Source organism: Dreissena polymorpha, chromosome 12, assembly GCF_020536995.1.
Source record: "Dreissena polymorpha isolate Duluth1 chromosome 12, UMN_Dpol_1.0, whole genome shotgun sequence".
NCBI classification, from domain to species: Eukaryota; Metazoa; Mollusca; class Bivalvia; order Myida; family Dreissenidae; genus Dreissena; species Dreissena polymorpha.
Window position 1 is genome coordinate 39,162,490 of NC_068366.1, and position 15,913 is coordinate 39,178,402.

Here is a 15,913-nt window from a genome sequence, read left to right on the forward strand (position 1 = left end):
AACATACATGTATAGTAATCTTTTGCACAATTTTAAATGTATGCGTTCAATATCATCCGACTTTGTGAAATCCCATTCTTCTGAAGCATAATTTAACATACAACCCACAAAGGAGTCAAACAACTGGCCAGCATTTCTTGGTTTTATGTCAATGTCATTGCATTTAAACAATAATGTATACATAGCCGTAAGGGCTTTACCATCCAGATGTTCCTGGTTTAATTTTAAACGTCCAGTATAATTTAACGCTGTGCCTAAATAGTTAAAGTAAACAACCACTTCAATATATAAGTTCCATGGTATGCCCATTTTTCGTTTTCTTTTAATCCCTCCCTCTTCCGAAAAATACCATTATTTTTGTTTGTGCAGTGTTAACATTTAGCCCTCAGGAATTGCAATATAGATATGAGTTATCTTAATGTGTTTGAACTTCAGCCAGTGACTTTTCTGAAAAAGCCACGTGATCAGCAAATATTAGTAAAATCAACAACATGTCATCTATATTGAAACCAGAGTTGATGTTATCTTGTAGGTTAAGTTCAAGGTCTTCTACAAATAAAGACAACATATTCGGCGACATTACCTCCCTTACGTAGAGTGGCTAACTAAAGAAATTCCACACGATGCATTGCATTTTACAGGAAAAATCTCATGGTACAAGGTACAATAGACTGTATTTGGTTGCAAAATTTGTTTTTTGATTTCGCATTATTTTTTCTGCGGACTTTAGAGCCACAATTATTTTTAAATGGATTTAGTATCAATCGCTTTCATTTATGAATATAACAATCAAAGTAATTTTAAGGTAGCGAAAGTCGCTTGCCTCTGTTATATTAATTGCGAGGCGCTGAAATGTGAATAACATGTCAATTATCTAGGACAATAGATAATGCGATGGGTATTTAAACTCTTGTAAACTAACAGATTAAACCAGTGAAGACATGATAAAACCTCTCCCCAAGTTACCTCTCGCATTATCATCTTGTTATCCAAACAATGACTGATACACGAAAGTCGTCTGCACTTTACCAAAAAAAAATGCGTCCTTACACTTAAACAATTATCGAAAGTTTATTTGCATACACATTTAGTATTCATATATAAATTTTGGAGTCAATTATTCTGTCGATTTTAATAATAAATTTCTAATAAACCCCCGATTGTTCATAAGATGCTGCAAGAAGTAGTCAAAAGCTGGAAATAGTTATGCAAAAAATAGTGAAATCAAGTATAAAGTAGTTTGAACGGAAATGTCTTAAACGCCCTATAAAGGAGACAAATCCAATTATTATCCATATAAATTGGTCTAATTTTTACCGGATTTCAGTTACTCTTGCATAAAACATGCTAATAACACAGCTTAGGTGCAACGTTGTCAAGAATTATGGAAGATATACCCGTTTCATAATTGGAAGAAATGTTTACAACTTTGCAACTAACGAAATGTGTAGCCTCAAAGCGGTGACGTATTCTAAAAATAGCCGATAAATAATTACGGATCGTAACTTTTATAGGGCCTTTATATGGCCAGTTTATGAAAATGGAGTATGCCAATGTCTCATTGTGTCGCGGGTTGAAATCGAAACCAGGAACTTTAGCAGTGAGAGTCCGACCACAAGATCTATAAATAATCATTATTGTGCGTTCTTACCTGTTTGCTTGCCAGACAGTCAAAATATCAGGTTTTAATTTCATGTTTTGTTTCAAGTAATAACAATTGGTTGCAACCATAGAGGTATCTGCTACAGTGAGGCAGGGCTAATTTAATGGGACTGTTTAATCAAAATGCAATGATAATATAGTTTGAGTTAACAGTCTGAAAAAATACATATCTGAAATACTCATATATTGTAATTTGCAAATGCAATAATATAATGTTTCTAATTGACGTATTTATCATTGCGTCCACGTTTGGGCGAGTCAAACGTCCACACTTAGTCTGCTGCTTCGGCGCTGAAACTTTCGTTGACGAAGAACTCTCTGGAGGAATGTGACGTCTTTGCGGACTCCTCGCGTCTAAATAAAAAAATCTTATTTTTAATGTATAGTAATGGAGGTAAGAATCATAGTTGGGAACATAAACTTTACTACGCGATTTATACACGAATTCAAACTTAAGAAAAATCGACACTGTAATAACATGTATACATTTAGTTTTAGTTTTAGTTTTAACCGTATTAATGTTCTACGTTCTGAAAACGTAATGGTTTTAAAAGTTACTTGTTCACATATTGTCAAAACTGGAAAAGTGATAAAAACAATTCATCTCGCTGTCACCATTACATGTATCACGAAACAATACTAAATACTGAAAGGTATCTTACCTCAGAACACATACCATTTAAACATAAAATTGCATTTTCTAAATTTGAATGCTCTAATTATAAATTAAATATTGAGATGGGTAGACAATCAAATATCCCATTTGATGATCGACCATGTTATTTTTGTCTGAATAAAAATAATATACGTGTTAGTGATTATGAATTTCATGTATTTTTATATTATTTAAAATACAGAGACATCCGTACCCAATATCTTTTTGATTGGTACCATGGTTGATGTTCATTCAGTATCTGATTTTTATTCCTTAATGGGATCAAACAATTATGAAATTATCCATAGAGTCGCAAGTTTTGTATACCATCTGTTAAACGACACCAATGCATAACTGTGTATTTTATATGTATATATACACGTGAAACAACATCAATTTGTATGTACGTGTATATGTATATCTACCAAAATGTATAATAAATAAGGATAGAAGTAGTTACAAGGCAACTATGTGATTGTATATAATTTTTGTATATTGTGTTTTTGGGCCGATGGAATGTATTAACTTAAATATAAATGTTTGAGTTTGAGTTTGTCGAAATGACACTTTTCCTACTTTTTGTAACATATATAAAAACTGTTCACCAGGGAGTAATGGCGTACACTCATATTGAAAATAGTTTTGTTAATGAATAATCATCATTGGACCTTGAAGAAACTATAAAGCGTTACAAACGCGAACCGATTGAGTTACTTAGAATACAAACATATGGTTTTCTTTAAATTGTGTTACATTTTTATAATGTTATTTAAATAATCAAACGTGTTTACCTGTATAGTAGTCAGGATTTTTTATCATTCTTAAATTATAAAATGTTGATTATAATTGAGCTCTATAGTTCAAATCTCTAAATCTAGAAATTTAAGGCCTTTACTGACACACTTATAAAATGACCCAAACTGTGAACAAGTCCCTTTAATTAATTAACAGATAAGTCTAGCGCTACTATGCTTTATCAGTTATATGATAATCGAGTTCACGAGTGTCATACTGTTATCTTTACTGATAAGTTAAAGTACCATGTAGCACGTGTTTAGTTTAATGAAGAATACAGTTTACATGAGGTTTAACTCACACTTTCATACATATATAACGACGAGATGTTAATACTCTGATTTGTTTACCCGACACCATCATTGGGATAAATGTACGGTGGCATAGAGGTGACATTAACTCCTCTTTTGTTAGATTGCACTCCTCTTTTTTCTATCTCGTGGCCACAACTTAGTAACTCGTGGCCACGAGTTAGCTATGTCGTGGCCACGAGATAGAAAAAAGAGGAGTGAAAAACTAAATAAAAGAGGAGTGCAATTAAAAAAAGAGCGGTGCAGTAAATAAAGGAAGGGTGCATTAAACAAAAGAGGAGAGAATTTCGAGATCTCGAGATCCCAACTTAGCTTACTCGTGGCCACGAGTTAGTCAGCCAATCAAATACTATCTTGTTCCCTCAAATTAATCAGCCAATGAAAACGTCCTAAAGGCAAGGCTCTGATATAACATAACATACTACTATTAGTACTACTATTACTACTACTACTGTTGATGTTGTTGTTGTTGCTGCTGCTGCTGCTTCTACTACTACTACTACTACTACTACTACTACTACTACTACTACTACTACTACTACTTCTACTACTACTACTACTACTACTACTACTACTACTACTACTACTACTACTTCTACTACTACTACTACTACTACTATTACTACTATCGCTACTGCTGTTACTGCTTCTCCTCCTCCTCCTACTACTGCTACTACTACTGCTGCTGTTGCTAGTAGTAGTAGTAGTAGTAGTAGTAGTAGTAGTAGTAGTAGTAGTAGTAGTAGTAGTAGAAGTAGTCGTAGTAGTAGTAGTAGTCGTAGTCGTCGTAGTAGTCGTAGTCGTCGTCGTCGTCCGTCAGTCGTCGTCTGTCGGTCGTCGTCCGTCGGTCGTCGTCCGGTCGTTAGTCGGTCGGTCGGTCGTCCGTCGGTCGTCCATCGTCCGTCCTCCGGTCGTGGTCCGTCGGTCGTCCGTCCGTCGGTCGTCCGTCAGTCGTCCGTCGGTCGTCCGTCGTCCGTTCTCCGGTCGTGGTCCGTCAGTCGTCCGTCGGTCGTCCATCACGCGTCGTCCGTCGGTCGTCAGTCGGTCGTCCCTCGTCCAAACATCGGTCGTCCTTTGGTCCTCCATCAGTCGTCTCTCGGTCGTCCGTCGGTCGTCGTCCATCGTCCGTCGGTCGGTCGTCGGTCGTCCGTTGGTCGTCCGTCGTCGTCGAAGTGGTAGTCGTAGTAGTTGAAGTAGTAGTATTAAAAGTAGTAGTAGAAGTAGAAGTAGTAGTAGAAGTAGTAATAGTAGTAGTCTTAGTAGTAGTAGTAGTAGTAGTAGTAGTAGTAGTAGTAGTAGTAGTAGTAGTAGTAGTAGCAGCAGCAGCAGCAGCAGCAGCAGCAGTAGTAGTAGTAGTAGTAGTAGTAGTAGTAGTAGTAGTAGTAGTAGTAGTAGTAGTAGTAGTCATATTAGTACTAATAGTAGTATGTTATGTTATATCAGAGCCTTGCCTTTAGGACGTTTTCATTGGCTGATTAATTTGAGGGAACAAGATAGTATTTGATTGGCTGACTAACTCGTGGCTACGAGTTAGCTAAGTCGGGATCTCGAGATCTCGAAATTCTCTCCTCTTTTGTTTAATCACCCTTCCTTTATTTACTGCACCGCTCTTTTTTTAATTGCACTGCTCTTTTATTTAGTTTTGCACTCCTCTTTTTTCTATCTCGTGACCACGACATAGCTAACTCGTGGCCACGAGTTACTAAGTTGTGGCCACGAGATAGAAAAAGTAGGAGTGCAATTTAAAAAAAGAGGAGTGAATGTCACCTCTATGCCACCGTATAAAACGGACACACCCTCGTATGGGAAAACCTGTCGCGCAATTATCTCCCTTGTAACGTAAACTTCAGGCACGAAGAATTATCTCCCTTGTAACATAAAGTTTAAAAACGAAGGAGCTTTCGATACTTGTTAACTTTTGTTTAATTTCTTAAAATGTAAGAGTATTCTTAGGTATTCCACGTCAAATGAACCATGCATGGCATGCTTAAAGCAATTTATTATCCATGAGAATCCCCCCCCCCTATTGATCGTTGTTAATTTGCAAAAATCATTTTAGATAGTTGGTGCGTAAGCCTCAAAACGCGACGAGTCTTGAATTAGAAGTACAGCGCGTTCTATATCAACTGACAAACAATGATACTGTGGAATGTTTATCAGATTCTAACATAATCTAAGCAATTAATTTTGCAAATTAAATGCGAACTATATTTCACTAAGAGCTACTTATGTTCGACACTTCTTTTTTGCGTTGTTTATGCGTAGTTTGATAACGATACTTTTCTTCTGCGTCTGTTGGAAGAACGTGGATTATCATATATACTGAATTAAATGTAAGCAACTGTTGATTCTGTATTATTTTTTCACGGACATTTTTTGACATTGCTATAAAAAATTTAAATGACAAGTGTTCCTTTAACATTTTACGCATACCGCCCAAAGTTCTCCGCATCGGCGATTGTTTCCGGTAAAATGGCGCCCCGCGTTTCCGGCAGACAGAGTGACAAAACACCAGCAAGTACAGAGCATCCACCGAATATGATCAGGGGAAGAGCCTTTCCAAAATCACCGTCCACGTATTTTCCCTGAAATACAAGATTAAATTAACATTAACAATTATATCACAAAGATTATTGTAATTATTACAAACTGCATGCCCGGTGATCAAAACGGTATCAATCGACAATTGAAGTTCCTTATCTGGTGTGTTGTAACAATAGTATTATATTCATTTTATTTATAACAATAATAGATATTAATGCATTCGGGAAAAACGTGTTTAAAACAATGAGCAAGCAGATTAACAAAAGAATAAAGTGTGTTTTCGAGACGCGATTGAATGACGAGTAAATGACGAACAAGGAACGGGTTACGTTTTACGCATATCCATCACGCCATTTGTGTATATAAGAATTTTATTTATTGAAGAGTCGTTTTTATGTGGTCAGCAATTAAAAAATCACACAACAATAACAGCCACCGAATGGACAAACGGGTATACGTGTTTTGAATACCGCAACAATATGTATAATAAAAACTTCTTCATTGTGTAAGTAAGAAGATATAGTTAGTATTATATTACCGGAAGACCATCGCGATATTCAATCATTGATTAACAATCACCCCGCCTTACTTACCAGGTCCGCTATGTAGGGGCACACCATACCGCCAACGCGGGCCATCATGGAGCTAGAGCCCATGCCCGAGCTGCGCACCAGGGTAGGGAACAGTTCCGCCGACCAGACGTAGATAATCGCGAACGCAGCCGATATACCAAACTTGCCCACGTTCGCCAAGACCACTGTGACCCAGTACAGCGCTGGAGAAGAACGGCAAAGCATTGATCTCAAATCAAATTTCTACGTTAACTACGAAATATTAATTATTAAAAATAAATTCGTGTAGTCGGACCATTGTAGCACAAATGCAAGGCACCGGAATTAAGTTTGAGTCGCGACATGAGAAAACTGGGCTTAATGCATGTGCGTAAAGTGTCATCCCAGATTAGCATGTGCAGTCCGTACAGGCTTATCAGGGACGACCCTTTCCGCCTTAACTGGATTGTCGTGTAGAAGAGAATTCCTTTAAATGAAAAATACCATCAAAGCGGAAAGTGTCGTCCCTGATTAGCCTGTGCGATCTTCTGACACCTTTAAAATTGGGAAGCACTATGTTTGATGAATATATATAAGTTGTTTTTATGTTACTTCTGTCTTAACACAGTTCACAGTTATTAGATTTTCTGGCCGATGCACAATCTCTACAGGTCAAGTTTACCGTTATTAGATTTTCTGGCCGATGCATAACCTCTACAGGTCAGTGACAAGGTTCATACCGCGACACTTACATTGTTCTGCGTACAGCACCGTGAATATTGTTGACAGACATGCTACCCCTCCGAGGATCATAGTGCTGGCGTGAAGCGACTTCCGGCCCACCCTGTTGAGAAGCAGAAGACACATGACGTAGGCGCCTAACTCCATAGTGCTGTTGATGGCGAAGTTAACGTAGATGTCGCCGTTCAGGTTGCCAACGTTGAGACTTAGACCGTAATAGACCATGCTCACGACCATCCTGTGACATGGTAAGCAGAGGAACGGTTATTAACCCATTTATGCCTGGTGGACTCTCCCATCCTTCTAAATTGGATCAATTTATTTCCAAAATTAGGGATGTCTAGTATATTTATTTCTGTATTTAGAATATTTCTTACATAAATTCCTTTAAGCAAACAGCGCAGACCCAGGCATCATGCGGCGTCTCATCTGGGTGGACGCTGTTTGCCAAGGTCCTTTTTCTAGACGCTAGGCATAAATGGGTTAAGAACGATTGCATGGAATTAATTATTGTTTAAGTTTTCAAAACTTATGCGCTTTGATGGAAGAAACAATGTGTTGAATTGAGCTATAATTTGTAAAATATAGTTTTCTTTTTTTTTTCTTCTAATTTTCCAATCATATTGCCTCTTCTATTTCTGATTTATTTTTTCAGGTAAGAAGTTTTGATAATACATTAATGAACAAAGGGACGGTGATTGTGAATGAATTACCGGGTTGTAAGAACATGTAAAAACTCATTATTCAGATTTATAAAACGATTATTATTAAATTATCTATGGGAGAGTATGTTAATTAACGTGTGTAAACAATGCAAAAAACACCGATGAAGATAACATAAGTATAATAAGACATTTAAAATCAACGAGTCAGGTGCATACCAGTTTAAAAATATGATCAACGTTCGGATAAGCAGCTTAGGAACCGTGAGCACTTTTAGGACGCTTTGTTTCTCCACCGTGACCTCCCTCTCACCCAACCCTTCCATGACCTTCTGCGGCAAGGTAACGCCGTTTACCTTTGCACACTTCTTGATGACCTTTAAGGCTTCCTCCGTGCGACCTTGAGATAGAAGCCATCTCGGGGACTCGGGAATTAACCTGTCATTGACGAGACATTGAAACGTGCGTACATTATAATTTGTATTGAGCCCAGACGCTTAAGCAAAGTTAAAATGAGCCGTGTTTGTTTGACAAACAAATTCGACTCTTCTCGCAAAAATATTTAAGGATCTTAAATACAGAGTGTTTTTTTTCATCTGGAATAACTCATTACTGAAGTAATTGCACTTGCAAAATGTTATATGTTAATAGGCTGTTATGGTTTGCCTTCAGGCGGAGTGGATGCATTTTCGGTAATATTTGCCCAAAGGTCTAAGGTTCCGACCGAACGCCAATGAGGCATTGAGGCGCACAATATGAAAGCCGGGCTTAAACCTGCCCATGTCATAGCTTAAACGCAAACTAAAAAGGCATGGGTACATTTTGTTCTCGTAGGCATGACTGAAATTTGAGCAAATACAACTTCCGGAGATGGCGATCATGACCGGAAATACATGGTAGTCTAAATGTTATCAAAGTTACTTGTTGGTCAGATTTTTAAAATTTAATAGAATAATTGATGGCTAAAACTCATGCATCGGAAAATGCTTTTTCACGTAGAGACAGTTCTTCTAATTGATTTTTTTTAATGTCAGTAAATTGTCAATACAAGGAATTTACTGAGTGGTCCCTTTTATAGCCAGTATTCATAGACTGAGAGCTTGTGAAAGCCTGCGAAAAAGCACATACATGTATATTTGAGTCGCGTTGTGTGCAGTCCGCACAGGCTAATCAGGGACGACACTTTCCGCCTTAACTAGATTCTCGTGTAGAAGAGACTTCATTCAAACGAAAAATACCATAAAAGCGGAAAGTGTCGTCCCTAATTAGCCTGTGCGGACTGCGCAAGCTGATCTGGGACGACACTTTACACACAGGCATTACGCCCCGCTTTCACATAACGCGTCTCATTGAATTATATTTAATATATATATAACGAAACTACATTAATGTATTTATGACGCATTTATAGCTGATTTGTTTGCTTTTATGCATTAAGATTACAGCTGTTTACACTTTATCTAGTTCAATACCCGGACAGGTGGGCTGTTCTGGTTTCCCCCATCAGCACAAGACAATAACAATACCATTTAATAATCAAATTGACGTTTCCTATTTACAAAAAAATATGTTTCCACTGGGGCTCGAACCCAGGACCTCTCGCGTGTGAAGCGAGCGTGATAACCACTACACTATGGAAACACTTGCATACATCAAATGCTCAATATCAAATATTGTATAAAGCAATGGTAATTTAGAACATATGAAGAATACTGGTATACTATAAAGACCATAACCACATTTAATTAAGGTTCATGTAGAGGCGTTATTTTGAAAAATGTGGGACCCCTAGCATTGAACTCAAATTTGACTAAAGGAAGAGTGCCACATTGAAAATGTATACATATATGCTTTAAAGGATGTTTTTCCTTCAAACTGCTACCAATTTTGTACATCAACGTATCATAACATCCACAAAATCAATCAAAATACAGAGCGATTTTAACAATAAAATATACATTATTTTAAAAAATCTGAATCATCTTTATTCCTAGTATTTCGGCGGAAAATTATATAACTAGTGATTAATATCGACATTGACGAGGGCAAGTTACGCTTAAATAGTAAAAAAAGTTTACATATCTAGAAATATCAAAACTCGAACACATGTCATTTAATCACCATGGGGGCAGCCATTTTTAAATTAATAAAATAGAAAGAAACATGCTAAAAACTCACTCATCGCCTAAATGACATTCCAAACGGTTGACGATGACAAATGCATTGGATTGTAATCTTTCCGTTGATGTTTGCAAACTGCACGATTAGACCTCATAAACACTCAAAAGAATAACTATTTAAGAAGCATTTCACCAATGTTTACAATCGTTGTCGAATCACATGTACTACTGGTATATTATTGCACATAAAATAGTACCCTTACAGACTGACAGAAAGATCGATACGTAACTCCGTTCAATTCATCACGGTATACTATTCTATTGATAATATATAATACTACATCGCTTTAACAATCTAAAAGTAGAAATAATTCTTTTAAACGGAGTTTTTAATAACGAAAGTGAAAACAACGGAAGTTGGATATTCTGTGAGATGCACTTCGGCTCCAGAAAAACAATACAAATAAACTAAAAAAGACTTGTGGGGGACAATTTTCAGCTGGAAAATATTTGAAATAGGGTAAGTGATGATATCTCTACGTGGTCATTTCTGCTATTTAGTGCGATCTCTTGCTGATTAATGTTAATATGTAGTTGTTTTGCTAGTTGCCACCCAACTGTCAAAATAAGTATATGTTTTCTCAGGTATGCATATGTATACGCATACCCGGTTTTCTCACCACTGCACGTGGTTTCGACCAATTTGTTTTGCACGTTTTTCTACGGAGCACAGCGATGGCCACGCTTTCAAAATGGGTAGAAGGAATCGAAATATAAAATCAATCGGTTTGCCAATTTCTTTATATTCCTTTACAATTTTATATGTCGTCTGCAATCTATTTCAATTTGAGATGGTTTAAAATTTGCAATTTGGTTGAGAGGTAAATAACAAAATTGTTAAGCCTTTGAAATAGAATTGTGACTAATTATCCACCATACCTGTTTTTTTTTAAAGAAGTTACGTTTTAGTTATTTTAGAACTTTGTTTAGGAAATTTATCCAAAAAAGGCAGTTGAATAAAAACTCATTTGTTGTTTTATGACAATAATTTTCTGTGAAATGTTGCTAACTTGACCTTGTATATGTATATAGCTTTGTATTTATTCAACTTAAGGTAGTGCATATCCTTCCTAACTTTAGATTGAGATTTTGTAAATCAGTGTTAAAATGTATTGGTTTTAAACCAAAATATGAATAAAGCACACAAATATTGAATGTCAAAAATGTGTTTATGTTATTATATCCGTCTTAAGCTTTAAAATGATATATAGTTGACCATATTGTAAAACATTGAATGAAGAAAAACCAAAGCGAAGTTTTAATGAATCTTACCCCCCCCCATGAACCTTAAGAACATATCACATGATCATGTCACAATTAATAGTATGACATTATACGATTAAGAACATACCATTAAGAACATACTATTATACTTTTAAGAATATGCCGTTATACAATGTACTATTAAGCACATACCATTTGCCTCCTGTCTAAGTTTACATCTTTTGAACTTTACAGTAACATATAAACTCTTGATGATACCATTTATACACGTCCGACGTACCAGAAATAAAGGAATAGCAGCACGGTGGGACAGGCGAGCACAAGCTGTAATGTGTTCCACGTGCGCACGAGGTATGCCACGAGGCAGAGGATGTAGAGGCCGGCGCACCAGAACAGTTCGATTATGATTCCGGCCGCCACGCGATACGAAGGACCGACCAGCTCTACGCCTGTTGAAGAGACAGGGACACGATTATTCATATGTGCCTTATTCTGGGAAAACTGGGCTAAATGCATGTGCGTAAAGTGTCGTACCATATGAGCCTGTTCAGTCCGCACGATCAACTTAGGGACAATACTTACTTTAACTGCAAAATGCCATAAAGCGGAAAGTTTTGTCCCTAATTAGACTGTGTGGATTGCACAGGCTAATCTGGGAGGACACTTTACGCACATGCATTAAGCCCAGTTTTCATAGAAATGAACTTTTTAGTCCAGTTGCGTTGGTGGACCACAGGGTTACCGTATACTAAATAATCGTGTCATGTAGGTGCTGTACTCTCTTAAAAAATATCAGAGTTTACACGAAGTGGTAGGGCATGAATAGATGTTCACTATTAAATCCCTGAAATATGATAAAATTAGAGACTGTAATAAAAAAAATGCACTGAAAAATGTTACATTCCATTAGAAAACGGCCGGAAAAAAAAGTTGCAAAAACAGATGATTTTGATTTGTTTCAAGCTCTTTCTTGGTTTGTACATTACATATATTTTTATTGCATAAATCGATTCCGCTTAGAATGAACTTTACGAAAAGGTATGGTTATGTGGGTCTCTATGTAAAAATGTTGCATTTATTTTCGCTTAAATGTGTCGCTTTTCATTGAATTATATAGGCAAAATGTTAAGTATATTGTGACCACAAGGTAAAGCCACAATTCTGGCAAAATCCTTATCCGTTTGACTCGATTACAAATCAAATAGACTGAACAACATTTAACGTGTCGAATAGACAAGAACTGCATCTAACTGATACACTAAAACAGCAATTTTTTTTGGACCACATTCGCACTCTTAAACTTCTCTTTTGCGAAAACCACGTTCGCTCAAATGCGCTATTATTTTTGATCGAGAAAACCAAATAATTGCCAGAACCCATCTAACATTACATATAATATTCAGTTACCACTTAAACTATCATCGATACATGCCTTATATTGCGTATTTTATTAAATAACCACTAAAGTCATTGCCGAAACCTACATTTTCTAATATTTCCGTAACCACTAAAGTCATAGTCGTAACCCACCTTATATAACATATTATATTCTGTAACCTCTATAACAATTATCAAGAAGAAAGCGAAATTGAGCGAAAGTGGTCTCCGACGATGGAACTGAGATCATAGCGTGTATTTTGACATCAATGCTTACCGATGACGAAGAGGGGCATGAATATTCCCATGTTGGAGAAGCCTTGCAGGAAGCGCAGCGCCACGAAGACGCCGTAGTTTGGCGCAAACGCCGAGCCGAACGCTGCCGCCACATGCAAGTACACTGACACCATCACTGCCCACTTGCGGCCGAATCTGTGAAGGACAAGTAAATAGAATGGTATGCGCTATTAAAGTTGTTAAATACGAAAAGCTAGTAACTTTGCATACCACATAGTGTAGATTTATACAAGTATAGTATTGGAGAACATCACTCGCCTTGTCAATTCATATTGATACCTCACGATCAACCAGTTACATATTCCGTTGTATAATTTTTTATGTGGAATGAGGGGCATATTGCCTTTTTAAAAGCATATACATCTATATATTCAACCTCGGTATTGTTTGTTTCATTAAATTTAGCCCAGTACTTCTTCAATATTTTAAATACATTCAGCTGAGGTGGACACAATTCCAATACAGACATTCACACAAGCGATGGTGAAAATATTTCCCCACATTCTGGTGATGACATAAAAAGAATATATGGCTGTTGACTTTTGATAACACGTGATATCAGATGAGTCATATATAGGAAAAAGCGATGCTTGCCGAACCTTTTCACGTGCCATATTGGACGAGTCTGATATAACATGCTATCAAAAGTAATCAGCCGTACATATTATTTTTTATGACATTTAAAAACAAGACCATACACTTTAAAATAAAACTGACGAAAATATTGACATTGTAGATGTTTACAATAGAGCTCACTATGCAAATGAGACAGCCTTATAAGAGCAAAATAGTCGATGTGTATTATAAATACACACACGAAATAAAATAGTTTTACATAAAATAATGAATAATAACTTTTAAACACAAATTAACCGTAGCTAGAAACTTAACTTGTCGTGAGATTAAGTATAATACAAATACAATGACATCTTATCTATCAATACACGCAGATAGCGGACTGCAGTCAACATGAACGGCTGTGTTCAAAGTGTGAAATGTAAACAATCAGCAAAAATTAATATGCAATCATACGGTATTTTAGAACTTTTCTTTTTTCGTCAATCTGGTTGACGGTCCCTTTAATGGCTGCAAAGAGTACCATACACATAATTATGTAAGTTACTAACACACAAAGAAGCGTTACTCTTTTGCAAACACAAGGAAAATGTCAGCTCATTATAGATTGACAATTTATTTATCGCAGTGGATTAGTGTGGATTGTGGATTTGTTAATAAGACTTGATGATGCATTTAAAGTTTTAATAATGGACATTAGCGTTTACAGCTAATTATGAATATTTTGATTGTTGAAATTGTACTTAGGTGTTTTGTTAATCAATGGCGTTACTTATTCTTTCAAGCACCATTTCACGTGTGTTCATGTGTGTGTACTATTTGCATGTTACCGCGTCTAAATTGTTTAAATAATTCTTAATTGAACGACGCTTTTTAAACCAAGTGTCCATGTGGGCGTGAAATGCGAATGATAAATTTTGCAATATTGGTCTGAAATTAGACCGCGAAACACGAGATTCGGATAATATAGGCGATATTTGAATAATAAAATATCGTGTATCGCTTCGTGTCTAGCGCAAAATACCGTGTGTCTTTTCGTGTTTCGTTTGTCGCCCTTTGAACTCGAGACACGATATTTTGCGCGATACTTAAAGCGACACACGATATTTTGCGCGATACACGAAGCGACACACGATATTTACCACGATATATCGCCTTTTGGGCTACCTACACAAGGGCGATATTTTGTGGTACATTCTCGCGCGTCGCTTCGTTTATCGCACAAAATATCGTGTTTCGCTTCGTGTGTCGCGCAAAATATCGTGTATCGCTTCGTGTGTCGTGTGTCGCCCTTGATGAACGAAGGGCGAGATTAAAGATGGCACTATCCGGATTCCGTAACAAACAGCCATGAGGCGGGCTATACATTTTTTTCTCTATTGAGTTAATGCCTACAGGCGACACAGTTTATGAGGCATACGCTCATGTCAGAGAAAATCCCCATTGCTATAGCCCCAAATAGCACACCGCTCATCAGGATCATGTTCGCGTTGGCCCGCGCCATCTCCTGGCCGCAAACTAGGTCAGCCTGAGAAGGACGAAAAATAAAACCAAATGAAACATATTGTGGAATGATTTTATTCATGCGTATGTCCGTTATAAAAGAGAGTTCAAATAGACTTAGCACTTCAGAAGAAAAATAGATTGAAATACCTTTCAAAACCCAAGCTGATTTACCAAGGGCCAATATAGAAAATGTCCGTCGTAAGAATCATACTTTTGCGTCAAATTTCATTCAGTGGATGATTATAGATTAACGGTAGCTGAAAAAGCATCTAACAAAATAATAATTCACATTACAGAGACTGCTGTGCTGAGGGGATAACATTGTCTGCAATAAAGTTGAAATAAATACTTGATGTTGAAACATCGCTTATATTATCACAAAATGATTAATGATTTAATCTTATTTTGTAACATGATGGTAACAAGTTATTAATTTTATTATTAAGTTTTTCTTAATAAATACAGTAAAAAAGTACAAATAAAAGCGCTTAAAATGAACTATGCCAGCTGTTTGCTCACCTTCGTTATGAACGTTGATTCAAAAGTTGTTGCGTCGTACACCCACGAATCGCAGTCGAAGTTGCCTACGTTTGTTGGCCCATATATATCAAGTTGTAAGGTGTTTTCATTGGCTGAATAAATTTGGCACTCGCTGTAGACCAATAAACCACCATCGTCTGTTTCACTGGGAATTGATTGGTTGATCAGAGCATCGTGCCAGGGACCTTGAACCGTGTACGTGTCGCTTTCGAGACTATGTATTGCACATCAAAAACATGTAAGATAGTTCTAATAAATACAGTACGCGCTTCTATAGTAACTTCTGCACAGA

General features: G+C 36.7%; 1 protein-coding gene and 1 non-coding gene across 2 annotated transcripts in view; both read right to left on the bottom strand.

Annotated features, from left to right (window-relative positions):
- Window positions 1-1,902: 1,902 nt before the first annotated feature.
- LOC127852541 (uncharacterized) overlaps window positions 1,903-15,913 on the bottom strand; it is a 62,109-nt gene continuing 48,098 nt past the window's right edge. The window contains exons 19-25 of the mRNA XM_052386496.1: window positions 12,980-13,134; window positions 11,606-11,774; window positions 8,141-8,359; window positions 7,271-7,497; window positions 6,561-6,742; window positions 5,857-6,008; window positions 1,903-2,016 (exon numbers count right to left, since the gene is read on the bottom strand). Of these exons, the coding sequence (XP_052242456.1) occupies window positions 1,935-2,016; window positions 5,857-6,008; window positions 6,561-6,742; window positions 7,271-7,497; window positions 8,141-8,359; window positions 11,606-11,774; window positions 12,980-13,134 (1,186 nt within the window). The 3' untranslated portion in view covers window positions 1,903-1,934. The remainder of the gene's footprint in view (window positions 2,017-5,856; window positions 6,009-6,560; window positions 6,743-7,270; window positions 7,498-8,140; window positions 8,360-11,605; window positions 11,775-12,979; window positions 13,135-15,913) is intronic.
- Window positions 9,490-9,562, bottom strand: Trnav-cac (transfer RNA valine (anticodon CAC)). The gene has a single exon. It is a non-coding gene; the product is annotated as a tRNA-Val (tRNA).